We start from the raw sequence: 26418 nt of genomic DNA, 5'->3' as shown, positions 1-26418 counted from the left end.
TGGGGAAGACAGATAACCCATCGCCCCATGATGACGAAATACACATTGCTGAAAACACATAAGAGGAAGACCTAAGCTAGTCCAATAAGTGAAGGAAGGCTTCTGGGAGGTGGTGACGTTTACACTGAGTCCAAAAGGATGAATAGGAGTAAGCTAAGAAAACGGAATGGAGAAAGTCTGCCAGGCAAAGGGAACAGCCTGTTCAGAGCCTGCAGGCAGGAGAGAGTAGAGCTATCTGAGAAGCTGAAATAAGGCCAACAGTTTTGGCGAGTAATGCAGAATGGAGGGGAAGGAGGTAGGGCTGAGGCCAGGGGGTGGACACAAGCCAAGAAGCCTTAGAGCCCATTGGGAGGATTCTAGACTTGGAGGCTTTTCCTAGGTTTGGAAAGCCTGAATTGCCAAGCTCGTCCAGGGAGAATAACTTGGCCGGGCAGATTATGTGGGCTGAAGTGGAGGTGGAGGCCAGGGTGCCAGGTTGCAATTCTCTGCCTTTTCTATGCACTGGGAACAGGCGCAGGGCTGTCTGGATGCCACAGACTTCAACAACACACCAGCCTGCCACCCTTCTGGGGCAGCCCAGCACCCACAAGTGCCAATGGCTACTGCCCTGGTTCTACCACTCAGGAACCATGAGCAAGGCATTTCCCTTCTCTGGGCCTCGCTTTCCTCATCTGTATAATGAGTATCAGTGCCAACTATCTCACAGGCTTGTTTTAGGATGTCCTGAGATCACAGGGCCTTCCCAGGTGGCGCTAGTGGTAAAGAACCTGCCTGCTAATGCAGGAGACACAGGAGATATGGGTTTGATCCCAGGGTCAGGAAGATCCCCTGAAGGTGGGCGTGACAACCCATTTCAGTATTCTTGCCTGGAGAATCCCATGGACAGAGGAGCCTGGTGAGCTACGGTCCATAGGGTTGCAAAGAGTCAGACATGACTGAAGCGACTTGGCACGCACTCAGGCACGCACAAGATCACAGATTTTAGAGACTTCACAAAAGCCTAGAATGGTCATCAATACAGGTTAGTTGTTATCATCATTACTATTATTATTATTGGTGTTTGCAGCCTGTCCCAACTCCTAAAACACTGTTTCATCTGTTGGTTGCTGGATGGTTTCAGGGACAGACACCGCCAAGGCCCAGCACTGCAATGCTCTACTTTTTTGCATAAAAGTGCATTTTGCATTCAGAAGAGCCCCTCCTTCCACAGAGGGTCCAGCGGGGTTGCTCGGGGGACACATTCCAGAAAGAATAACTCTGTGTAACATGAAACCCTGAATCTGGAAACACAACCTCTATGGGAAATTAGAGGATAAGGTCTGCTCTGCGGACCGCCCAACATCATTCCATACAAAAGGGATATTGAAACCCAAAGGCCTCGTCACTTGGCCTCCCGCCTATGGTCTCACCCTTCAACACAGCCAGAAAGATCTTCCTAAAAAACAAACTTGACTGTGGCATGATCTTGTTCAAACCCTCCCATGGCTCCCTGCTGCCCTTGGGTTCAAGCCCACACTCCTCGCCGTGACTTAGGATGTCCTGCGGTCAGACTCCTGTCCACACCTGCAGCCACAGCCTTTCTCTGACCCAGCCATTTGGGCATCCAATGGATCGAGTTATTTCCCACCTCCGCACCTTTGCATATCCAGTGACACTCTTGCCCCCTGCTCCAACAGGCCACCTACAATTCTTCCAGACTCAAAAGCCCATAGGTCTTGTTGAACCTCCAAATAGTAATGAAAAGTGGTAATACTATCCCCATTTCCTAGATGAAGAAACTGAGGTCCAATGAACTATCACATGGCTCCTGAAACTAAGCCTCAGACTAAGTCAGGCAAACTCCAGAAACCTTTGTGCACCCAAGAGGACGAACCTGGGTGCACCTCCATCGTAACAGGAGAGCAGAGGGGGACCAGATAAGAGGGTTGAGCCAGTGCGGTGCAAAGGCATACCACTCACACATTTGTAGTTCAAGGCAAGAAATGTGACCTCGTTGAACCTCAGTTTTCTCATCTGTAAAGTGGGATTAAATAACATTACATACCTCATAGGCACCTTGTGAATCTTCAGGAACAACATACAGGAAGTGCCTGGCATGTTGGTGAATACTCAGTGACTGGCACAATGCCGCCCTCCCTGGCTGCATCTGGGAGGCTGCACCCGTCCCGACCAGCCCTTCCCAGACTAGACTTGCATCCCCCGAGGTTAGGCTGCTGGGGCCTGGGAACCATCCCTGCCCTGTTTTCTGTTTTGGGTTTTGTGTTTCCCAGCGTTTCCTTTGGAAAAAGTCCAGCTTCCTCCCTGCTGGAAGGAGGCAGAGGGGGATTGTTCACGCCTGTGCCGGGATGCCCAGGGGAGCCATGTGGGGAGGCGACAAGAGCCTGAGGTTTGGGGTCTGGCCAATCCAGGTTTGAATCCAAGATCTGACACTTAGAATGCTGTGTGACCCCGGGCAAGTGACCTCACCTCTCTGAGGTGCTGATTTCCTCACCTGTTAAAGGGTCTCATGATTTCTACCTCACAAGATACTGGATATGGATGGAGGGACTAGGATTAGACTCTGGATCCACTTCCCCAGTGTACATACAGTAATTCCTTTGGGGGAACGGGCTGAAGAGCAGGGGAGAAGCCACAGGTTATAGCAGGAGTCACCAATTCATACACTCCCTGGCAAACTGAAGGGGATGGGTGTGTAGGGGTTAATTAGGGGTTGGGAGAGGGCACAATTCAGCTCCAGATTATCAACACCCCACTGGAATAAGGATCCAAGATAAGCAGACCTCTGGATTTCAGGAGAAAAATCCCTATTTTCACGCAAAACCTCATGATTAAAGTATGGTTAAGATGCACATACTCTATGACTGTGCACGTATAAAATTCAAAACCAGACAAAACTCATGTATGGTGATAGAAACCAGATAGCAGTTTCCTTCATGAAGTGGGTGGGCAGTGCCTGGGAGTAGGGCTGCAGAGACATTCTGCGTAGCCAGAACATTTCCTCTCTTGATTAGGGTCTTTGGGGCATAAGTGTGTCCCCTTCATAATTTTATGCATTGTGCACTTCTCTGCATGTTTTTGTTGTTGTTGTTTAGTCACTAAGTCGTGTCTGACTCTTTTGAGACCCCATGGACTGCAGCCCACCAGGCTCCTCTACCCATGGGATTTCCCAGGCCAGAATACTGGAGTGGGTTGTCACTTTCTTCTCCAGTGCATCTTCCTGACCCACGGATCAAACCCAAATCTCCTGCTTGGCTGGCGGATTCTTCACCCCTGAGCCATATCGTACTTCAATAAAAATGCTAAAATAATTGGAGAACAAATAAATCAAGACAACAGTGCTGGGAGGAGAGACAGCCAGCATGAACCAAAGCTGAGTGCACCTGCAGGCATCTCAGGCAGCCAGCTGGACACCTGAGACAGGGACACAGATGCTTCTAGCTCCTGACCCCCTGACCTGGCTCCTGGCCTTTAGGGAGCTCCCCTGCTTCCCCGGGCCACACAGGAGGAACGCCCATTCTGCATCACCCTGGTCACCTTTTCCGGAGAAGGCTGGGGAGCCACATGTCCATTCAACCTGCCTCTCCACCAGATTCTCCTGAGCTCAAATTCCAGAGAAGTAGGTCTACCCTGCCACTTGGATGATAACATGACATGTGCAAAACTCACCCTTATTTTTTATTCATTTTTCTTCACCAAGAAGACCCAGAGGACAGTAATCAAAAGGCAGGCAGAGTTCTGTTTCCAAAAAAAGCCTTCAGAATCTGTGCTTCAGACAACCCACCTCCTAGCCCAGGGCAACTCCATGCAGCAAACCCAAAGGCTGCAAAACTTATTTGGTGGCATCCCCAGTTCCTATGAGCCCTTAGCAGAGGGGTGGTGGTCTGCAGGGGGACGGCCTCGGCTCCGCCCCTCTGCCTGGGCCGGATATCTTGGTTTTATTTTTATTTTCACTCTCGTTCTTTTCTGAGGGCCAACAGAAGACGCACATGCCTCCTATATAAAGCGGCACTAGCCAAAACAAATGCACGTCAAATGCATTTATTTGCACAGACACTCATAAAAACTTTACTAGACACCGAATAATTACAGGAAGAGGCAAACCTCCAGCTCTGCCAATCCCCCGCTTTTGAAGTGGATTTAAGATAAAGATCAAATAGGCTGGGCGCTGGCCCCCGCATCACACCCAGCCCCCCTTCCCCAGTCACGGACCCTCAGGGTGGAGACCAATGAACTTTCTTGCTTTTGTGAATTTGTGTCCAATTCATATAAAATGTCTTTCTGCGAGTTATTCTTAAGTGTCCTAATGGGGGTTTTATGGCTCAAAATATGGTCCTGGGCCTTTTCTTTGTTCTGGCTCAGGTCCTCCGTCAGGGAAGCCCCCGGTTCTATAGGAGTCGCTGAAATACCCCAGCCTGTCCATTTGGCAAGAAATGCAAAGATTCTTGAGGAAAGTGCCTTTTAGGAAATAAATATAAATGGCACCTTGGGAGTCCCACACGGACAGCTTGGATGCTTTGGGCTGAAGCCCCTAATTCTGTTGCCGTCTGAAAAACCCCTCAGCCTGGGCTCCACAGCCAAAGCGGGGAGTGAAGGCTGAGACTGTGCTGGGCTGTCTGGGCACTGCCTGGGTGGGGGGTGGGGGGTCTCCTGGGCCCGGCCCACAGCTGCCTGGACCTGAGTTTCACCTGCCCTAAAGGAAGATAGATTGTTGAGCTCAGCATGCGTTTGGGCGGGAAGGAGGCAGCTGCAGTCTCTCCTAAGTCCTGGGGACTCTCTTTCCTCCAGACATCTGAGTGGAGACGCACTATGTGCCAGGCACTGTGCTGAGCGTTTGTAGTCCATTCTCGCAACAGCCCTGTGGGAATTCAGGCTATTACGCCCACTTTACAGATGAGGAAGCTGCAGTACGGAGCGAGGGGAGGGCCTTCCGGAGGTCCTGAACCAGATCTGGGGGGACTCCCTGAGACCTGCTCTTCACCCCACTTCTAACCCACTGCTTGGCCAGTGAGAGATCTCAGCCCTGGGCCACCTGACTGGGGCACCGTCCTTCTCCAGCCCTGAGGGCTCAAAGCAGCCTTTCGATCTGCAATCCTGAGTCAGGATCTCCTGACCCACCAAGGAGAAATCTCACGACTAATGACCCAGACCTTGTGCTGAAAAGTCATGAGTCCGTGGCCAGAGACCCCCACCATCTGGCTGAGGATGGGGGCTGGGCCGCAGAGAGGGCTGAAGGACTTTGCTGGAGCTGGACGGTCCCCACGTTGCACACGGACACACACCCGCACACAGCCTGGAATCACACACACTGTGCCTCCCCAGCAAGTTCTGACTAAAGTCTTGTCCCCCGCCACCTCAGTCTAGAAAACCCCAGATGGGAGAGTGAGGCCTGCTCCCAGTCCTGAGTCAGAGGGATGCCCCCCAACTTGGAAACCGCACCTCCCCCCAGTTATTCCTCTGGGCACCTCCACGGGACTCAGGGTCTCCGAGCTCTCCGCAGACATGGGAAGACCACAGACCCTCTTCCCTGGGCTGTGAGAAGGTGACCAGATTACTTATCACACACATGCATCTCTCTGCTAACTGAGAAGAGACCTGAGCCTTTGACCCCTGTGTCCCGGGGGTCAAGTACAGCCGGTGATCCAAGGAGTCAAAGGTGATCACATCTGGCTCCAGAGGCCGGTACACTCGACCCCTTCAGTGCCTTCCCACTTCACTTCCTGAGCACCCAGGTCTTCAGAGCCCAGGCTAGGTCCTGGGAGGAGCAGCCCCCAGCCTAGGTCTTGGCTGGGGGCCGCAGCTCTAGTCCAGGCTGGCCTCCCCCACATTCCCGCACCCATGCATCTGAGGATCTCAGGGGCCAGTGGCCCGCAAGCAAGGCAGGACGGGGTCTGTGTGCTCTGGCAGCCCTGACTCTACCCCTGGCTGGCAGGGTGGAATCTCCGATCCGCACAGCTCGGCGCCCTCGCCTCGCGGCACCAGGCTGGGCGGCGCCCTGTCCTCCACCCCTGCCCAGGATTCTGGCTTCCAGCTGGGGCTGTAAACTGGGAGGGGACTCTCAGCTGGCTCTGGTCAGAAGCACGGCTGGGGGAGAACAGACAGGGCTCCACTGCCGGGAGGGTGGGAGTCCTAGGGCCCTGCTTGTGGGCCACTGGTAGCGCAGGCAGCCGGCGGGAGCACTAAGCCCTAAGGAAAGGAGCAAGGAGGTAGAAAGAAAGGCACAGTGGAAATGAGATGTCCGTAGAAATGGGGAGCTAAGACTCCCGCCCTATAGCTTCCATCTCAGTTCTTGCTTCTTCCCAAGTGATTCTGCATAGTCGGCTGGGTTTTCCCTTAGGTGGAGAAAACCCGAAGCTGTTTCTGACACCTTAGTGCGAGCCCAAGAGAATCCCGGATCGCCAGAGGGCCTGGGGTTGCCCTGGGGAAGAAACCGCGGCTTCTGTTGGCCGGTCCAAGCAAGACAGCACTGCCGGCTATCGGTAGTACCCAAATTCGGGCCGAGGCCCCGTTTCTACCGTGCAGTCTGCTAAGTTTTCAGCAGGGGAAGCTGTCGGGAGACGCAGGAGCCACGACTGGGCTTTAAAGAGACCTGGGGCCTCTGCGCACAGCGCGAAAGAGCCGGGACGCCGCCAATTCAGCTGAGGGAGAGGGGGGCAGAGACAAAAGGCAAGGACAGGACCGACGGGTTAATCCAGAGGGTGGGGAATTAATGCGCAGCAAACCAGGAGGAGGAGGAGATGGGAAACCAGGTTCGTGGCCTAAGCAACCCCGCTCCCAGATCAGAGACAGCAGACTGCGGCCAGGGTCCAAGCCCGAATCTCAGCAGCTGCGGACAGCTCTGGGCACCCGCCTTGGCCCTGGTGGTGTGGGCTGTGAAGCCGGCAGGAGCACAGGGTGATGGGCCAAGATTCTGTACGTCCTGGGTGCCAGGTGAGCCATGTACACGAAGGTGGGTTGCCGGCTCACCCTTCTGCTTGGAGATGCAGCCTATGAGCCGCCCCGGGAATGCGACCCTGGGCACAGTCCCAACTCAACTCTGTACACCAGCCAGAGAGTCCCAGAAGCTCCGAGGGCTCCATTCCAACAAAGGGGAGAAGAGAGTTGTGGAGAAGAGGCTCGGCACAGGGAAGGTGGGGAATGGGAAACAGGAAGAAGGGGATGACCTGCTGTTCCCGGAATTTGGAGTCTGGGGTGGGTCTGCAGGACCTGTGATGGAAGAGAATTCCTACTGGAGGGAAGAGAATTCCTAAGTGCGCTCTGAAGAAGAAGAGGGTCTGGGCCTGGAACAAGGACCCTCTTGCCTACAAGCAGTCGCCCGACAGAGGGTGCAAGAATGCAGCGCTGCCAGCAGAGGGCAGAATGTGCCCGATCGGTCCGCCAGCCCTGAGCCCTGCTCTGCGCCCCGGGCTCTGCGCGCCCGAGCCTAGTCCGCCCGGCTTCACCCGCCGCTACCTCGCCCCAGTCCCAGGCACCCGGCGAGGACGATCTAGGCCCAGTTCCAGGCCCGGCTTCGGGAGCTCAAGGCCTGGGGTTTCCAGGTTGCCCAAGGACAAGGGACCAAGGGCTTGTGGGAGAAACTCCACACCCACTTATCCGCTGTCCTGGATACAGACACACAAAGACGCCAAGAAATCAAGAAAAACACGGAGACACAAAGACACACAACTCGGAGACTCGCGAGCACACAGAATCGTTCGGAAACTCGGAGGTACACACAGACACACAAAGGTGACACCAAGACAGCAACAGAAAAGGATCCCGTACACAATACGGAGGATGAGAGTCATACAAAGACCTAGGGACCCGCATAGCGTGACAGGCGCAAGGGCGCACACAAAGACCTACAAAAACGCTAACGATACGGAGACATAGAAGGCCCAGCAGACTCACATCCAAGCACACACGGGCGCGGGGGAATCAGACACGGATTCAGAATCACATACTCGGAGCCCAGACAGTTGTAGGGACGCAGAGAAATCGTATGTGCACAGAGACACGGGTGCACAGGCATGGCAGAACCTCAGACACGGGAGCATCGAAAGGCACAGACACACACACGCAGATACCCACCGACATACACGCAGGTACTGGGATGGGGGGGAGATTTCTAATCCTCCACAAAGCCGGGCTCCTCCGCGGGGCCCCGCGGCACAGGGGGCCACTTCTTACCAAGCCTCCCGCAGGCTTCAAATCCGATCCGCCCTCTCGCCTCCAGCGGGGTCAGGGGACCCGCCTCCCTTGCCCTCCGCCCCCGCCCCGCTTCGCGCCGCTGCTCCGCTCCGGGAGGGGCCCGGGCTGCCCCCAGCGGCGCGCAGGGTCAACCTGCGCCTGCCCCCGGGCCGCCTCGGCCCCCCTGCTCCCGGGCGAGCCGTGCCTCCGTGGGGACCCCGGGAGCCGAAGACACAGCCGGCCCGGGCGCGGTGCGCCGCAGCCGGACGCAGCGGCCTGCGTGCGGAGTGCGGGTGCCAGACCCGATGGGAGTCAGGTCGGGCGGGCGCCCGAGTCGGCCGCTCGTTCTCGCCGGCCTTGCCTTTCCCGGTGCCGAGGCCCACTCTGCCCAGACTGGCCAGGGCCCTGTCCCTGCCGGGCATGGCCTACTGACCCCCGGCAGGGTCCCTCAGCCACCCAAGGTAGCTTATATTCCAGCGATCAATCCGGTTTCCTTCGCGCTCTCCAGCCCACGTCCTCCGCGACTCTAGGGCCACCGCCTTCTACCCCTGCCCCTCACTGCCAATCCTGCGAGGCCGGGAATTGTTCCCACCCCTAGGCACGATCGCTTTCTCACTCCTAACCATCCTCTAAACTCTATGTCGCCTGCAGCCCGGCCTCACCTTTCTGGCCTGCCCCAGTGTTCCCAATCTTCATCCCGGGGGCCCTTCTCAGATCTTCGCTCACCCGTCCACCCACTCTCTGCCACGTCTGAAGCTTTCCCGGACCCCCACCCCCAAATCTGGAGCCAAATCCCACTCCCCCACCCCGGGCCAGGACTTTGGCAAGTCCTGGGCCAGCAGCCCTTCCCTCTTGCCTGCCGGTCCCCGAGCTTCGATCCCCGCAGCCAGCCCTCTCCACAGAGCACACCGGATCCGGGAAGGCGACCGCACCGGGGTTGGCTGGGGTGGGGGACGGGGGGACGCCAACTCAGCCCGGTGCGACCTACCTCGGCCGACGGTCGGGGTCTCCCTCGGGCGGCCACTGCGGGTCGGCGCCGTCCCCTGGTGGAGCCGCTGCTCTCCCCGCCGTCCGTGAAGAGTCTGTCCTAGCTCAGGGCCACTCCTCTTAGCGCTGAAGCTTTACAAAATATTAATAATAAAGAAGGCAAGAAGAGGGAAGAAAAAAAAAAGAAAGAAAAGCTTTCATTCCCCAACTCCCAAATCAATTTTTCAAGGGGGTGGGGCAGAAGGATTTGTTTCGAAGGCGACCCAAACTTCTGCGAAGGACCCGCGCGGGGCGCTCGGCCTGGCCGGGGGCGCCCGGGTCCGCACTCGGGGGACCAGCGCAGCGCAGGGAGCTCAAGCCGGGGGGCCGCGGGGAGCCCTCCCGCCGGGGGGGGGCGGGGAGGGTTGGAGAGGTGGGGGGGTGGGCAGCGACGGCACTATTTGACGTGGAGTCGCCGGCTCATCCCGGCGCAGGGATACGAGGCGCACCAATGAGTTCAAATGTCAGGAAGTTTGAGGAGCGGTGAGGCGGCTCCCGGCCGGGGTATCCCTCCGCCGCCGGCCCCACAGCTCTAAACCGAGCGGCTTCTCGGGCGCACCATGGCACTGGGGTAGCGCGGGGAGCGCGCCTGGAAGCCCGCGGCCCGCTGCGCCCCGCCCGGGACCCCGCTGCGCCGCCCGCGCGCCCCCCCCCTCAGCCCGCGGGGCCGCCCCTGCACCCCCACCCCCTCCCCCGCCCGCCGCCGCCGCCGCCACCACCACCACCAGCACCGCCGCCACCGTCTCCTCCTCCCCGCGCGGCTCCGTCCGCCGCCGCCGCTCGCCGCCGCTGCAGCCCGGCCCCGGGGCTGACAGGCAGGTGACTGACAGAGGAGCCGGCGCGCGTGCCCACGAGTGCCCCCGGAGAGAGCGCGGCGCGGGCTGCAGCCGCCCCGGCCCGCCCGCACGACGCCGGGGCCGGGGGCCAGCGAGTGGCCGCTCCGCACTCGCCGGGGGCAGCCGGCGGCCCCAGCCGCAGCTCCAACCCCGCGGGGGCCGGGCCTCCCCGGCTCCCCGGCTCCCCGGCGGCGGCGGCGGCGGCGGCGGGAGGCGAGCAGGCCGGCAGGCGGGCGGGCAAACACCCTGGCCGGCGGGGCCCGCAGCGCGCCCCGCGTCCCATGGATATAGCAACAGGTCCCGAGTCGCTGGAGAGGTGCTTCCCCCGCGGGCAGACGGACTGCGCGAAGATGTTGGACGGCATCAAGATGGAGGAGCACGCCCTGCGCCCCGGGCCCGCCACTCTGGGGGTGCTGCTGGGTGAGTGCGGGGTCGGGACGCGCCCGAGTGGTCTACTGGCAGGGGACAGGGGCCTTGGCCCCTGGAGGTGGACACGGGGGGTCCAGGCCAACGGATAAAGGCAATGGTGTTGCAGAACGTGGGGGTGTTGGGGACACAGAGAGAAGACTCCTGGAGTGATCACCAAAGGGACGAGAGGCACGCCTAGACAGGCATCCTGAGGGGACAGAGGTACGCAGGGACACCCCCTAGGAGGAGCGAGGACAGGCACAGCTCCAGCCGCCACCTCCTATCCTCACCGGGCCGCAGTTCTAGAGCTGCCACTCGGGAGGCGAGAGGTAGGAGGCGGTGGCAGGGGTGATGGAGAGGGCAAGAATCACCTCGGCAAGCTTGGGAGTGGTGCCGGGTCACTTGGGGAAGGGCCGTGTCTAAGAAATGTTCCCCGGGTCACCCCGATTACAGATGTGGGGGGAGATGTGGGAGAGAAGACAGCGAACGCCGCCGTGGGGCGTGCGCCTAAGCCCTCACCTCTTCTGTCTCGGTCCCTGCCGGCTGCCCTGCGCGGTGCTGGTTCCTCCACCGAGCGCTGGATCTCCGGAGCAGGGGAGCGCGCAGCGCCGAGCCGAGACTCCAGGCCCGCGCGGCCTCTCGGCGCCGGAGTCCGCCGACCGGGATGAACTCACTGAGTCTTCCCGGCCCCTGGCGCGGCGGCCGGGGAGGCGCAGGCATGCGGGCGGCGCTCCCGGGCTGCCCTCGCCTTTGGGGCCGGGGGCCGCGGGCACAGCGCGATCGGGACGCTGGGCAGGGCTGGTAGGCGCTGACGGCCCGGCTCTCGCCCTGTGCGCTGCAGGCTCCGACTGCCCGCATCCCGCCGTGTGCGAGGGCTGCCAGCGGCCCATCTCCGACCGCTTCCTGATGCGAGTCAACGAGTCGTCCTGGCACGAGGAATGTTTGCAGTGCGCGGCGTGTCAGCAAGCCCTCACCACCAGCTGCTACTTCCGGGATCGGAAACTGTACTGCAAACAAGACTACCAACAGTAAGCGCCTCGCGTCCTCCTCCTTCCCCGCCGCCGCCCGACACTCGAGCCCGGCCGCCCTTCTGCCCGGCCGGGGCCCGCGTATCCCCTGCAGCCGGCCCCGCGCGCAGCTGGGCCCGTCAACTCCAGAGAGAACTCCGCGGGTTGCGCGTCTCCCTCCAGGGCAGAACCATCCCGGCCCGGCTAACCCCGGTGGAGTGGCCGGGACCCTCCAGCAGCCCCTAGTTGCCATCTTTTTTGTTCGGGAAACCTGCGCTGGGCTGCTCCGGTTGGAGTGCGCGGGACAAGGCCCTGAGTGGAGGGAGGGATACGATGCTTCGGTCGTGGGACCAGGGCCTGGCTTCACGGAGGCCTGCACTGGGGACCGAGAATTGCTTTTCAAACGAAAGCAGTGCTTTAGGGAACCGGGCCCTGGCGGTGTGCTTCCCCAGCCCCAAGGCAGGGTTTGTGTTGGTTGGGGATTGCTGAAGCAAGGGGGTGGAGTGCCAGGGTGCTGAAGCACGGGAGCCCTCGGGCATGCCCCCTTTCTGCCAGGCTCCCTGCTGCCTTTTCAGTCCCCGATGGAGAGAAAAGGGTGTGCGCCCTCCCCAGACCGTTCCATGCGGGAATCCTGCACACATAATTATTGTTGGCTGGAGATGCTGTCTAGGAAGAGGACCTTAAGAGGTGGCAAACCACAATCTGGGCTCCCCATGGGGTGAGGAGCTAACCAAGTCAGCCTTCCCCAGCAGGCCCTCTTTCTTGCAATGTGTGTATGTTGAGGAGGGCCAGCCTGCTTTGGCCGCCTGCAACCCAAGCCTCTCACGGTTGGGGCCAGAGACTGAGCTGAGCCCTACCTGCTTGGCTTTTGTTTTTAGCTGAGACTATGGATTTGTCTGGCAGGGGGCGTGGGGTAGATAAGAGTAGATTCAGGTCTTTGTTTGGTTTCTTTTGACCCTCTGGGTTTTGTGCCTGGTTGTGTGATTAAGAGGGAGACGGAGGGGAGCAACAGCAGGAAGAGGGGCGTGGGGATGCCCAGGGCAGCGACTAGTGGGTGCCCGTGAGAACTTTGCAGTGACGCCCAGAAAACCATTTCCGATAGGACTCTGGGGTGGGTAGGCTGCTCAGGTGGTGTGGCACTCAGAATGGGCTGTGTGTGCCCAAGCCTCTGAGAAAAGATAGGGAGGCCAGTGCTTGGTATCAATAGCAAGGCCAGCCTACCCGCTCTGCTCGGGGACTGTCCTGAAATCCACACCCTGATGGGAAGGGGAGCAGCTTGACTGAGACCTGGAAATAGGTGGGACTGCAGGCCAGAGCCCTGGAGAGGGCATCGGGTTCTACTTCAAAAGACCCCGGCTGAGCCCTCCACTAGCACCTACTCTGTGCTCCCCCGGTCCAGGGGCCCAGTAGGAGCTGCTTTTTGTGCCTCGCTCTTCCTGCCAGCTGGGGGGCTCTGCAGGCAGGAACTGAGGCCCTGTCCTGAGCCGGCTCTTTGTGGTCCCCAAAGACTGCCCTTCTCTCTGGAGCACCCTGGGTTAGGCACACTACCATTCATGGGGTTTGTGCCGTGCCCTGGACTGATATGGTTCTAGTTCCAGAAGCTGAGGCCACCAGTCAGCTCAGCCACAGGCAGGCATAGGGCAGTATAAAGAAAAGGAGGAAAGTAGTTGGAGCTAGGTGCAGTCAGAGGCTTTGGGTTGGCCCCAGGGACTGTCCCCTAAGCGGGGCTCACCAGCCTCCAGTCCACATACATCCTGCTCTCTTGCACCCCTTGCCTGGCTCTGCCTGCCCAAGCTCGGCTCTGGTGGTGCCATTGCCCAGGGCAGCTCAGCCTGGACAACTCAACATGTGGGGGCCGGAGGCCCAGAAAACTGGAAATAGGCCTCCAAATCATTTGTGCAAGTTTTTGGGAAAAAAAAATTTTTTTTTTTTTTTTTACGTTTTGTAAAGACTCTTTCCAGCCTCTTGTATCCATCTGCCCATCCTGTCCTCCCCACACCCCAGTCATTCATAGCAATTTTCTTTAAAACAAGAAGAGGGTGCCCCCCTGGTTCTTCAGAGCAGGAAATTGTAAAGTCACACAATTTGAGCTGGATGATCCTTTAAAGCTGAAAGGCCAACTCCCTCATTTTACAAAACAATTAAGCATTAGACAACTATTGCTTTGCTGAAAGTATATTTGTTTAAAATAGAAAAAAAGGTACCTAAGAGCTTTCTCCCTCAGTGCAGTAGGGGTGTGTTTGCAAGTGAATTTGGGGTCAGGGTGAGTCTCCAGCGCAGAGTCTAGGTCCTGTGGGCAGCAGGCAGGCATTATTCATGCCTCTCATGGTGTCTTCCTCCCCTCGTCCCCTCTTTCTTCCAATAATGCCAATCAGGTATCTGCACTAGGCTGGCCAGCGGAGGAGGGGGAAGAAGGGGGTTGTTATCAAGACAATTCTGGCGACAAATCCTCCAGTGGATCTTTTCTCTGGGAGAGCAAGGGCAGAGGCAAGCAGGGGCTCACTGGCAAGTGATGTTCTTTGCACAATAAAAATGTATTTCACGATTTATTTTTTTCTTTGAGGATCGCAGATGCATATTTATTGCATCTGTGTGTAAATGCTTTTCAGACGAGAATGCAGGCAAGTGGGCGCAGAAATGTGCCTTCTCGATTTTGTCGAGTCTGCCTCAGCGGTATCGGGAAATTAACACCCCCCCCCCAAAAAAAAAAAAACTTCTGAAAACTGTTTCTTCGCCTTGAGAGGGGCTGTGGGGCTCGATCCTTGGAAAGAGGTTCCTATTTTTATTAAGCGTCTCTTCCTCCTTCCGATTTATTTTAAAGATCCGGGACACTCAGAGGCACAACGTTATTTTACGCACCACGGGGGTGATTAATTGACGTTCGGGCGCACTTAATAACGTTTGATAAAAATCCACCCGCACATCCTGATCCTGCAAAGTGGAGAGCGGGCCACGGACATTTGGGCATTTTCACGCATCATTCGAAGTCTTCTTTTTCTCAGTTACGTGTTTTTTGGGGGGAGTCTCCTTCAGGGGAGAAAAAAAGCATCGGATCGTTCAGCTGTGCCCCAGACTTTGGCCCCTCGGCAGCGCAAGCTCCGTTTCGGGTAGAAAATCGGGTTAGAAACCGGGAAGACCCACAACCTCCAAACACAAACACCCTCTCCTTCCTCCACCCCAGAACACATTTTAAAAATGACATTACCCACCTCCTCGTTTTTGTTTTTTTTGTTTTTTCCTTTTGCCGCTTAGCCAAATAGAATTATGTAACTCTCTTTTCCTGCCGTCTGTCGCTCGTCTGGAAAGGGTTTCTATCTTTCTATCCCGAGGAGATGGCGAATTCCGGGAGGAGGCTCCGGAAGGGGGGAGGGTCGTTGGCAGAGTCCAAAAATCTGTCACAAAATGGAGCCTAATCGCTTGGAAGACAGCTCCCAGATCTGGCCACCCGAGCCTCGTCGGTGTGCGGCCAGCGGGAGCCTGCGTGCGCTGTGCGCCCACCTCGGCATCCAGGGCTGGCGGCGCCTTTCGGCTGCCAGGCCTGCCCGGGCAGCCTCGCCTCTCCTCCGTGGAGCCCGCACGGTGCCCTGGGCCTCGCCTGCCCAGGTAGGATGCCTCCACAGCGGCGAGAGTGGGGCAGCGAGGCTTTGCTTGAGTTTCACCAAAAAAGCTGTCTGAATCCTGGGGTGATTTTCTTTCTTTCTTTCTTTCTTTCTTTTTTTTAATTTACTCCAGCTGACTGTGGCTCCAGTGGCCCAACCCCAGTCTTCCCCAGTGCATTCCTTTCCTGGGAAATGTTTACACCGGGAAAGGCCTTCCTGGGAGATTCACCTCACCTCCCAGCACCGGGTGTGGCGCATGGGGAGAGCGAAGTCAGGCCCCAGCCTTTGCTGGCTGCCGCTTCTCCCTGCTTGGGAGGCCTCCTTTAGGAGGGCGCCAGTTACACCAGCAGCATCCCCTCCACCAGTGGGTACCCCAGCTGGCATCGCTCCCAGCAGACTAGTTTCAAGCTATGACATCCCTCCCCACAGCCTGGGGTAGAGTAGTGGGCCTGTCCTGAAAACGGATTTCCTTAGAAGGAAGAGCCAGCGCTTTGCCTTACTTAAAAGACTTCTCGAGTGCTCTCCCTGGACATGGAAGGGCTGAGGGGATCCCTGTGCCAGCCCAAATCTAGGGGCCCTCTGGCCCCCGGGAGGGCACCAGCAACTTGGCTGCAGGCAGAAGGGTAAGCAAGGGCCTTCCTGAGGCTGCAGTTCTCCGCTGCTGAACGGATGCATTATTCACAGCTGACTCCTGGCTCACCCTGTATTCCCCAGGCTCCAGGCTGGTGTAGCCTAATTTGTTTGCTGGGTTTTTCCCGAGTGGGGGAAGCAGGCTGTGAGAATCTCCTCTGGGGTACGTGAGGCTCCCTCCTGTGTGTCCTTTGGAGCCAGGCTTAGGACCACTGAGCCCCGACACCTACCTGAGCCTCTTCTGTGAAATGGGGGACATACCCACCTGGGAAGGGAGAAGTATTTTTATGAGGATTGGAGATAATGTGCCCCAAAGGACCTGGCATCTTGCCTGGCACATTGTTAATATTCTGGAAATTATTGTTGTTGCTTTATCACCATCAGCATGGCAAGGAATGCCTTGGCTCCGAGGCCACACACCATACCACCCATGGATTCCATGCCAAAGAGAGGGCAGCTGGCGTGCTAGGCTTGCCGTAGGAAGGATGAGGGACACCCCTGGGAAAACCATTCCCTTTGCCTGAGTGGGACACTGAGACAGACCCGAGTTCACCTCCCGGCCTCAGCACTCAGCAGCTGTGTGATCTTAGCCAAGCGGCTGCCCGTCTCTGAGTCAGAGGTTCTCCATCCACAGAATGGAGGTGACGATATAATTTCTCAGGGACGTTGTGAGGATTACACCCGGTACCCCAGTGGGGGTGGGGAAGCTTCAGTAAATGTTCCATACTTCATGGGATCCAGTATCCTCTCCTGAACCTCCATAGAGGTAGAAAAGCTTCTGATTACATGAGTGGAAACAAATGCCAACTGTACATTGTCAAGAAGGGCAGCGGGCAGCAGGGTGGGCCTGGCCTATTCCTTCTTGTGAGGGGGGGGCGGGGAGCAGCGTGTGGAGGTTGGGCTGAATCAAAGATCTTTCCATTGGAATCTCCAGGGTCTACATATTACTTAGAAAAGCACACTCAATAATATAGTATTTGGAGAGCTGTTCATGTTCATTTGCTCTTGTGATTCAAATGACAGAAAATAAAGCTCAACCGACATCTCCCAGGCTGCAGGGGGGATTCCGAAGAGAGGGTATGTGTGGGAGAGATCCAGGGATCTGTGTGTTTTTCAGGTGAGAAACACCAGCCCAGGCAGTCAGAAGGCTCTTCCAGCCCAGGGAGGTTTTTTGGTCCATAAAGAGCTGGCAGTGCTTCCCCAGGGAACTTCCTCTATCCTGCAGCTGTGAGGTTTTTAAAACAGAAAAGGGAAAACACACACATACACACACAACCACCCAGTCCTACTTTGGCATTAGTTAGGCGGAGGGATGGAAGATACTCTCAGTGACATGAGTTATAACCTCCAATTTGTTGGACACCACAATCAGGCCTCAGCTTTAGGGGAGGGAAGAAGGAGGGATGGTCCACTCATCCAAGGAGTTCCTGTGAGCTGTCAGTCAGTGGAGGGTGTTGGAGGACCCAAGGCCCTTGGCTCCCTGGCTGACCCAGCCCTCTCCAACCTCCAGATTCTGTGCTGATGGCAGCAGAGAGCAAAACCAAAATTATATGTATTTATTGCCCCTGCAGTCAGAAGTGGGGAGGTGGTGGTACGGAGGGGAGGGCAAGGCTGAAAACCATATTTGAAAAAGTTGATTCACGAAGGCAGAGGAAGCAAAGTGGCAGACGTTTGCCATTTCATCGGCCGGCTGGTGTTCTCCATTCATGTCATAAATGTCTCCTGTCATTTGAGGCCAAAAGCAACATGATTTGGTTCCCCGGTGGCCTATAGGGTTTTTCTCCATTTTCTTTTTTTTTGCAATAAATGTTTATTTGTTAATGATATGCTTTAAACAGCCTAGCCTTGACCTCAAGTCTCCTGAAGCATCCATCTCCTCTCAGAAAAATCTTTCAAAGTTTGTGTAATTTTGAGGGGAAGGTGTAACTGACAGGGCAGTGAAGGGCCTGTGTTTGCTTTAACTACTGCGGTGTTGGGAGTGGAGGGGTATAAGGGGCCACTGTGCTCCGAATGGCAACTTTCTTGAGTTTCAGGCCTGGCTGACAGCACTTCCTCACTGCCCTTTACCTTTGGGTCGCCTGATCAGTACAAATAAATTTCTGCAGAGGCCCTTCCTTTGCAATTCCCAGGGCAATACTGTATCCATTTCTGTTCAGCTTTTTGATTGGCAGCCGCTGGATCTGCCTGGTGGACCCTGGGGCCCTGAAAAGAGGTAGGGGAGTCTCAGGGTCCAGGGGACATGTGTGCGCACATTGGGGAGGGGAGGGGGCTTTGTCTCAACTGGAAGCCAGGCCCAGACCAGGACCAAATGTGCCGGCTGATGGCAGAGCACCTGGCTGGCCTGGCGCTTGGTGAACTGGGGGCGGTGGTGGAGGGGGGATGGGGACCCGGTTCCTGGAATCATGTTCCAGGAGAAACAAAGATGTTTGCTTCCTGGCCAGCCTTGCTGTCAGAGGTTTCCTCAGGAACTGTGAGGTGGGTGCCAGCCGGGGAGGGTGTCCACCGGGGCTGGGGTGAGGAGACCGCTGAGCAGCGCACTAGGTGCAGGAAGATGAGTGGGCATGCTGGAACACCGAGCTGCCAGGGTGCCTCCCCCAATCCCAAATGCCTCTGCTGATGCTGCCCACCTCTGATGGCAGAGGCGCAGCATCACCACCGGTCTGGATGAGCTGGGTGTGACCGCCCTTCCCCTCTCCCACCTCTGGTTTTCAAGGGGGACTCCGTGACTGTTGTCATGTGACTCCTGGATTGCCATAGTTACTGGGCTGCCGGGGTGTGGGCACCCGCCCAGGCCTGGAGTTGCCCAAGCCTATGGAGACGGAGAGGACCAGGGTGCTCTGGGGCCACTTCCTCCAAAAGGCGGGCCCTCCGAGGGGGACACAGTTTCTCAAAAAGCAAGACGGCAGTTACAGATCCGGGCTCGAGAATGTCTCTGGCTCCCAGTAACGCAGGCCAAGGCCATTTAGGAAAGGTGATGCCTCTTCCGGAGCTTCAGTTTTCTTTCTCTGTGTAATAGGGGTGATCTTTCCAATCTCACTGGGTTGCTCAGAGGAAAAGTGAAACAAACCCAAAGATGCCAGCCTACCTTCGGCATCCAGTCAATGTATATTTCCTGCCTGCCTGCCTGCCTGCCTGGGATGGAAGCCTGAGGCGCCCTGCCCAGCAGGAATGCATTGTCTGCCCGAGTGGGAGGCCCAAGGAGAGCAGCCTCCTAAACCGACCGCCTAGAACAGCCCTGCCCACCCTCTTACTTCTCACCCGGGTCTGGACTGGTGTTTTGGGGTTTTCCCCTTGCAGAACCCCAAAGCCGGCACAGGGCTGGCCATCAGAAGCTGGTCCTTGGAGGCAGGCAGTCAGCAGCCTGTGGATGGACCCCCATTGCTGTGGATGAAGCACATAAGTTCCCAGTTTTTCCCAGCAGACCCTGGAAGTTGCCAGGGTAGGTGTTACTAACTCCTAATAAGGTAGGTTAGCTGTACTAACGCCAGAGCATCAGGCCACGGAAGTGCATCTGGAAGGAAAACGACGGGTGTCTTTTGAGTGTCTGGGTGGACACTCACCTTTTTTGCTGCAGCTCTGTGTACTGGTGAGAAAACCCAGGCTGGGAGAGTTAATAACTTCTCCCAAGTCCAGAGTGACTCTGTAGCAGATTCTTCCCCAGATGGGGCTAACTCCCAAAGCAGTAGGGACCCTGCACCCCTTCACTCCTGACCTTCTGGAAGCTCCACGTTCCCACCTTGGGCCGTTGTGACTCTCCCTGGAGCACCCAGAGGGAGGTGGGGGAGCAGTGCCAGCGCCGGAGGTTTCGAAGGGATGGAGTTGGGTGGATCACTGCTCTCTTCCACCGGAATGCCCCAGTAAGGCCAGAGAAGGAAAAAGGTTAGAATAACTGCCTTTCTCTGGGCGAAAGAGCTGCCTTCAGCGCCCCCCTTCGGCGCTCAGGCGGGGCGGCTCTCAGTGGTCTCCGCCCGCCTTCTCCTCCAGGCCCCCCTCTCGGAGAGTTCCTGCTCCTCGTTCTCCTTTACCCCCGAATGGGGGCAGCGAGGTGCATGAGCTCCTCGGTTCCCCGGCTCCTCGGTTCCCGGGATCCTTGGCCGAGCCACAGGGCGCCAGCGGCTGTTGATGAATTTCGGTGTCACCAGGGGTTTAGCCCGGATTTGGGAACCGCGCGCTCTAATACGCGCACACGGTCCTGCCCTTTCTAAAGCGCAGCCCTTTCACCCAGCCGCTGATTTATGAAGGAACCCGATCCCGGGACGGGCTGGGCTGGAGCCGGGAGCCCGGGGCCCGCGCGGCAGCCTTCGGGCTCCTCGTTGCGGGGGCCCTTGGCGGCTCCAGGCGTTCTCCTGGGCTGGACTCAAAGAGCCCTGCCGGGCGGGGCCTCCCGCGGCCCAGGACTTCCCTCCGAGCCACTTAAAGCCCCTGGAATGGAGCGAGGCGGGTGGAGAGAGTTCGAGTTTTCATTCGGAATTGAGCAAAGCCCTCGCCCCTCCCCAAGCCCTGCGATCGACCCCCTCGGGCAGGCCCTAAAGCAGCGAGATCGGGAGGTTTGTTTATCGAGGGAATAGAAAATTGAAAGAAAAAAAAAAAAAAAAAGCGTCCAAGACCTTTTTTCCCGCCGCAGAAAGGTGCAGAGTCCCTCAGCTCCTGGAGGCGGCGTGGCACCCCGATAGCCGAGTTCCCCGCCCGCCCACGCGGGGCCGACCCAGCGCCCTCCCTCCTGCGCCCCCGGCCGAAGCACGGCGGGAGAGCGGATATTTTTTTCAGATTTGGTTTGCAGGGGGGAAATGGGGTTGTATCAATCCACAAATATTTACTCTTAACAGACTTGTATCTGTGGAGATTTCGAACAAAGACAGTTTAGGGGGATTACAAAAACCCTAAACCCCGTTTTTCTCCCGGACTTGGTGCTTTAAATGCCAATTACAGGCGAGCCATATCCAACAGCAACGGGGGGGAGGCGAGCAGGGTCCGGGGAGGGAGTGGGGGGCGAGTCCAGCCATTAAATGTAACTTTTCATTATGAAAAGGCTTTCGCCGGTTTTATCTTCTAATAAGATTATGTCACGAACACAAGTACCTAGGATGGTGCTGAGTGACAGGGCTCTGTCGTTTAATCAGAGTCTGCGCCGCTCAAACTGCGGGGCCCTTTGTCCGACGGAGTGAACGACGGAAACTTGCCGTCCTAATCCCCTTATTCATGTCAGGCAGAGAAAAGAAGCCGAGCACCTTACAACCGTGTCCCCTCCACCCCTTCCGAGGGCGGAGAGAGGAGGGGGGCTCCAGCCCTGTGCCCCCCACCCCATCCTCAGGCTCCTTTCGTTTCCCGTTGTGCTTGGGTCTCCGGAGCCCGCCAGGCATTCCACCAAAGGTGGGGGAAGGGGATGCTTTTCGGGAGCCTCAATTGTCAGCTTCTGGAAAATGGGGGCAAAGGCCCCAGGACCAGAGGATACAAGTTGGTGGGAATTTTTTTTTTTTTTTTGCCTCCATTGACAGAGGACACAGGCCCTGTCTGTCCCCTTTCTCCAGGAGAAGTGGCATTGGGCAGTGCACCCCCGTTATCCCCTGTAAAGCAAGATTGAGAAGCCGGGAGAGGCCGGAGGGAGATAACCAGTCTGGGGCCCTCCGCGGGGCGGATTTCGTTGGATCCCTGGGACTGATGTCGCCAAGCTGGTACCCCTGGGAGTCTCAGGGTTGACCGTTCGCAGCCTACTCGCTGGGCCCCTTTCTTCTGAGGGCGAATTCCTTTGTTCAACCCCTGCGGAAACCTGCTTCTCCGCTGGGCCAGTGGCGCCTTTATCCTCGCCACCGCCGCCTCCACCCCTGTCCCACAGTATGCAGATCTTTTCAGCGGCGCTCGGGCCGCCCAGATCCAGCCAGGTCCACCGACCGACTGGACCCTCGACGTCGCTGCCCTGCCTGATCTCTGGCCACCAGCTAGATCTCCAGCCCAACAGCGGGGGCGCGGCTGCGGACTTTAGCCGCTGGCGTTCGCCTCGGGGCGCAGTGGGAAGCCGCGGGCTTCCTAGAAGTCGCGGCGCAAGGCTCCGGGTCGCTGCACAGGCTGAAAACCACCAAAAGCAAAACCAACACCCAGCAAATGAAAACCCCGCACCCCCGGGGCTCCGCTCAGCGCCCCTCCAGGGGACCGGGCCGGCGACCTCCCGCCTGGCTTCTAGGATCTCAGACCCAAAGCCCCAGAGTCAACGGAACTGGTGTGTGTTGGGGGGGTGGGGTGGGGGTACTTCGAAGGAATTTGTCTCTCGTATACCTGGCTCCTTGGCCTCCTTTTAAAGCTCTTAGGCTGTGCTCCGGGGCAGCCTCCCGGGGATCCCATTGCGTCCTGGGAGCGCTCTGGAGACGCCTGACTGCACGCAGTCTCCTCCCTCTCGAGCCCAGGCTCCGGGAGTGGGGAGGATCGGGCTGAGAGCAGGGTGTCACCTCGTAAAAGCGACAGGCAAGGGCTGTTTTATGGGGAGGGAGAAGGGGCAGGAAGTGATGCTTCCATCTCTGGTCACTCTAGGACAGAGAGCCCCAAGGAGAGAGCCCCATCTGAGCAGGGGACAACCAGGGAACCCGGGCAGGGTCAAAAAACAGCCAGGGCTGCGGCTGTGAAGAAGGGCATGGGGACCGGCCAGAGCTGGGAAGGGGACCAGCGGACCTGGGAATTCGGAGCTCACCTCCCGCCGGTGCTCTGCCGCAGCCCCCTCTGCAGTGCCTGCTGCAGCCAGCAGCCAGCCCCAGCCCTTCTTCCCAGGCCAGGGGTGGGGGAGAGACTTTCTCCCTCGAAACACTTGATACCAACTTTGTTTTTTTGGCAAGAAAAATAAGCCTTGTTTGGAAAGGGGGGTTGGTGGTCGAGCGAGCGGGGGAAGGAGCGAGCCGCCGGCGGCAGAGCAAACTTTGCGGATTAGGTTTCAGCGCCTCCGCCCCACCCCCAGCCCCGCGGCGGTGATTTGTGCGCGGGGGTCTGTGACCCTGCGAGGCATCAAACGGCCCGCGGGAACCGGCCGAGTTCAGAGGGACAGTGGGCAGAGGGGCGGCCTAAGACAACGCAGATGGTTCATATCAGCCCAGCCGGGCCAGCCTTGGGCTCGCAGCGTCTGCCCGCTGGCCTGGGCTCCTGCGGCAGGGGAGAGGCCTGGGGTCTTCCAGGGAGGCCAAGGCCTCAGCTGGTGATAGGTGGCCAGCAACGCAGCAGTCAGTGACCAGCGGGTCACAGCTGAAAGAAGGAGAGACAGGGTTCTTCCACCAGGCAGTCCTGACCACGTCCAGCTAAGGTGGGGGCCTGACCTCCAGGGTAGCCTCTGAGAACTGAGCGATGCCCAAAGGAGACCCTCCCACGGCTGCCAGGAGGTTGGGACTTACCCTCCCGTGCCCTATGGCAGCTGGACTCGTCCAGGTCATAGTGCCCCTTCTCCGGGACCACGAGTGGCCTTTTTCCTCTCCAGAAGGTGCCATGTCCTCAGCCTGCCTGCTGTGATGAGTTCTGAAAGCCCTCTCCGCTCTCTGACATTCATTCACTCATTCATTCATTCTACCACTAAGGTAGACTGCCCTCCCTCTCTCTGCGGACCCTAACCCTAACCCTTCTGCCTGATCTGGGCAAACTTCTTCCTCCCTCCTAGCTCTTAGGGAAACCTAAGACAGAGGCTGGCTCTCAGGTTAGCCCAGAAACTAGCTTGGGGGCGGGGCCTTGGGTGGTCAGGGGTGAGAGAGGTCCTTACCCACACCAACCTTGGCTCTGAGCCTGCTGCACCCCCCACCCCAGAACTAGAGTCCTGCTGTAGGCAGTGGCATGCCCAGGCCTCCCTGCCCTGGTCTCCAGGACCTGGCTTTCTCCTTGGCCTCCAAGGACCTCAGAGGACAGACCACACCTGCCAGTGGGACCTTGGGCTGGTTTAGAGTATCCCAGCTGAGGGCCTCTTTAAGATCCTTGTAGAAATGGGAAAAAGAGGCCCAGGTGTAGCCAGGTATAGCCCAGCATCTCAGTGGTAGCAAAACAGAGTCAGGAACCTCATTCCACTGCCCAGTTAGTGGTCTGTATGCCAACTCCACAGTTCTTTCTAGAACCCTCTTCTAGGCTCTGGCTTTATCAGTGACCTTGTCTGTTCCCCTGGGCTGAGGCCACTGAGGTGGGGGGAGGAGGGTTGACCTCAGACCACTGAGAAAAGGCCCTACAATTCCAGTTCCTAGAGGTGGGTAACGCCTCTGTGATGAAATGATTTTGCAAGCTTTCTGGATAGCATGGAGTTGTGTGGGTTTGGGAATTTTATCTTCTAAATTGGGACACCAAAGGACAAGAGCCAGGTGGCACCATGCCACATCCCATTATCTCTCTGTCCCCCAAGTGTCAGACTCCAAGACCCCCTGGGCTTCGCCCTTCCTCTCTACAGCAGGTCACAGGGAGGCCAGCCGCGTGACCAGGGCCACAGAGGGCCACTGGGCTGCCAGGACCTCTCGGGGCTCTGTCTCCCAAGGTCCCTGCCTCGGGGGAGCAGCCGGCTGGGTCATCTGTGCACAGAAGACACATCTGTCTTCCACATGTTGGAGGCCTAGCAGAGGACATGTGGTTTGGGACGTGTTATCTTAATCATATTTATTAACCAATCCTGAAATGTTAAAATGTTTGATATTGTTACGATTCGGAAAAGATCCCCGAATCTACATGGCAACAGATCAGGGGGACCCGCCAGCGTCAGCCAGGTTTCTTTTAGCTGGGCTCAGGACATGGCTTTGGAAGTTCTCTGAGTTGTTCTAGTGTGGTGGGATCTCTGTGCTGTGAAGTAACACTTCCCGCTTTCATTTTCCCAAGCAAAGATCTGAAGCAAAATTAATTACCTGCCTTGACTGATAGTTGTTCTGTTGGAGTATGGTTCTAATCCTTATTAACATTCTCTAAAGTCAGGCATGAAATATGACTTTTGCACCACACTCTTTGGCATATGTTTTTCTTTTCCAGGATATTTTTCAGGCTATCTCTGAGCCTCGCTGCTGTTCATTATTTCTGCCATAGGTCTAAAGTTGCCAGTCCCGCACTGAGCCCAGCCAAGGGGGTGGGGAGTGGGAATGACGTATCTCCACTCACAACGCAAATTGCTTCTGATTATTGAGCTTTGAATGTTTTCCTCCGTCATGTTTTTATTAAAAACTCCAGCATATTTATGCTTAATGGTGTCTTCAATTAGGATTTTTTTTTTAAAGCCCGGGGTTCCCCTTTCTATAGCAGTATGTAAAGAAAATAGTTGTTATGACCGCAAAATTACCATCCAAACCTGGTTTTAGTAAATCTGGCCCTGCTTTGACAAGCCCAGTGGGCTTGGAGCTTTTTTTCCCTGAGTGTTCCAGCTGCTGGGGAAACAGGGAGGAAGCCCACAGAAGCCTCTGTTCTGCAGGGTACTCGTTGCGCCTCTCAGGGGCTAACACTTCCCAGGTTTGGGAGCTGCAGAAGGGGGTGTGGCTGCAGGGGGCTGGCTGATGGGCAGACCCAGGCCAGCAGCACACAACCTCAGCAGCAACAGTACTAATCACAGCCGATGCTTGTTGAGGGGCTAGGGGAGGAAATGGCAGCCCACTCCAGTATTCTTGCCTGGAATCCCATGGACAAGCCCATGGACAGAGGAGCCTGGGGGGCTACAGTGCACGGGGCCACAAAGAGTCGGACACCTGAGCGAATGAGTGTGAACGCACGCTCTAAGGGTGCTCTTCCTATTTTCACTTTCAGATAAGGCAGGAGGCACCGAGGAGTTGAGTGACTTACCCAAGATCACACAGATAGTAAGTGGAAGTGGGATTGGAGCCCAGGCATTCTGTCAGGAGAAAACTTTCAGCGATCCCATAGGAGGCAAATTCCAGCCCCTTGGGTTCAGTACCCTAGTGGTGGCCTGGCTCCAAACTTCACATTATTTGTTGAATGAACACTTTTTAATTAAAGGCCAGTGTTCACCGTGTGCTGCCTTTGGTAAGGGTTTCATGGGGATTAGCTCATCGAATCTTCTCACCACCCTGGGGCAGGTATTGTCATCTCCCATTTTGCAACTTTGACCTGAGAGGCGCAGTGATTTTCCCATGCAGCTTCAGGTGGCAGTGATAAGAGCTACTGTGTATTCTGGGCATCTGTTATGTCTAGGCTCAGGGCTAAGCCCTCGGCACCCCACATCTTAGCAAGAGTTCTGAAAAGCTCAGTTGTTGACCCAGATCTCCAGGTGACAGCACTGGGGCTCAGAGAGGTGAAGACACATCCCCAGAGTCACACAGCCAGCACAGAGCTGTACCAGCATCTGTAGGTGCTGCTCCTCAGCCTCGAGGGGCCCAGGGTTGGGGGAGCACTGGGACCAGCCTTCATGGTGGGTCTCACTTGGGATGAATAACTGTCCTGGCAGGAGGCAGGACATATTTTGGAATTGACGGGAGGAGCATGTTTGTGTCCAGCCTGTGCCGAGTGGTCACGGCATCATCCCATCCTAGCCTGCCCTTGCAGATGGGGAAGGCAGGGCACAGAGAAGTTAAGTGACTCGCCCTGGGTCACACAGCTAGTGAGCAGCTAATGAGATCCCCGCTCCAGTGTTCTGGCTTTGGGGCGGTGTTTCTCAGAGAGACATTCTGACTCATCATTACTCTCATTGACATCATGCGTAACCATCCCTGAGTGCCTTCTGAGTGCTTCGCAAATACACAGTGACAGCAGGGTGGTTCCCAGAGGGAGGGTGCTTTTCCCAGGGTCACCCTGCAAGATACAGCTGGCCAG

At 57.1% G+C, this 26418-nt stretch overlaps 1 protein-coding gene across 2 annotated transcripts in view; it reads left to right on the top strand.

The window, feature by feature from the left end:
- The first annotated feature begins 10309 nt into the window (after positions 1-10309).
- Positions 10310-26418, top strand: part of LMX1B (LIM homeobox transcription factor 1 beta) — an 82837-nt gene continuing 66728 nt past the window's right edge. For both annotated transcript variants that reach the window (XM_068983080.1, XM_068983076.1), the window contains exons 1-2: positions 10310-10448; positions 11278-11464. In XM_068983080.1, coding sequence (XP_068839181.1) covers positions 10310-10448; positions 11278-11464 — 326 coding nt within the window. The remainder of the gene's footprint in view (positions 10449-11277; positions 11465-26418) is intronic.

This window comes from Capricornis sumatraensis, chromosome 1 (genome assembly GCF_032405125.1).
Source record: "Capricornis sumatraensis isolate serow.1 chromosome 1, serow.2, whole genome shotgun sequence".
NCBI classification, from domain to species: Eukaryota; Metazoa; Chordata; class Mammalia; order Artiodactyla; family Bovidae; genus Capricornis; species Capricornis sumatraensis.
Note: the sequence above shows the minus strand (reverse complement) of the source record. Positions and strands in the feature narration are given on the sequence as shown.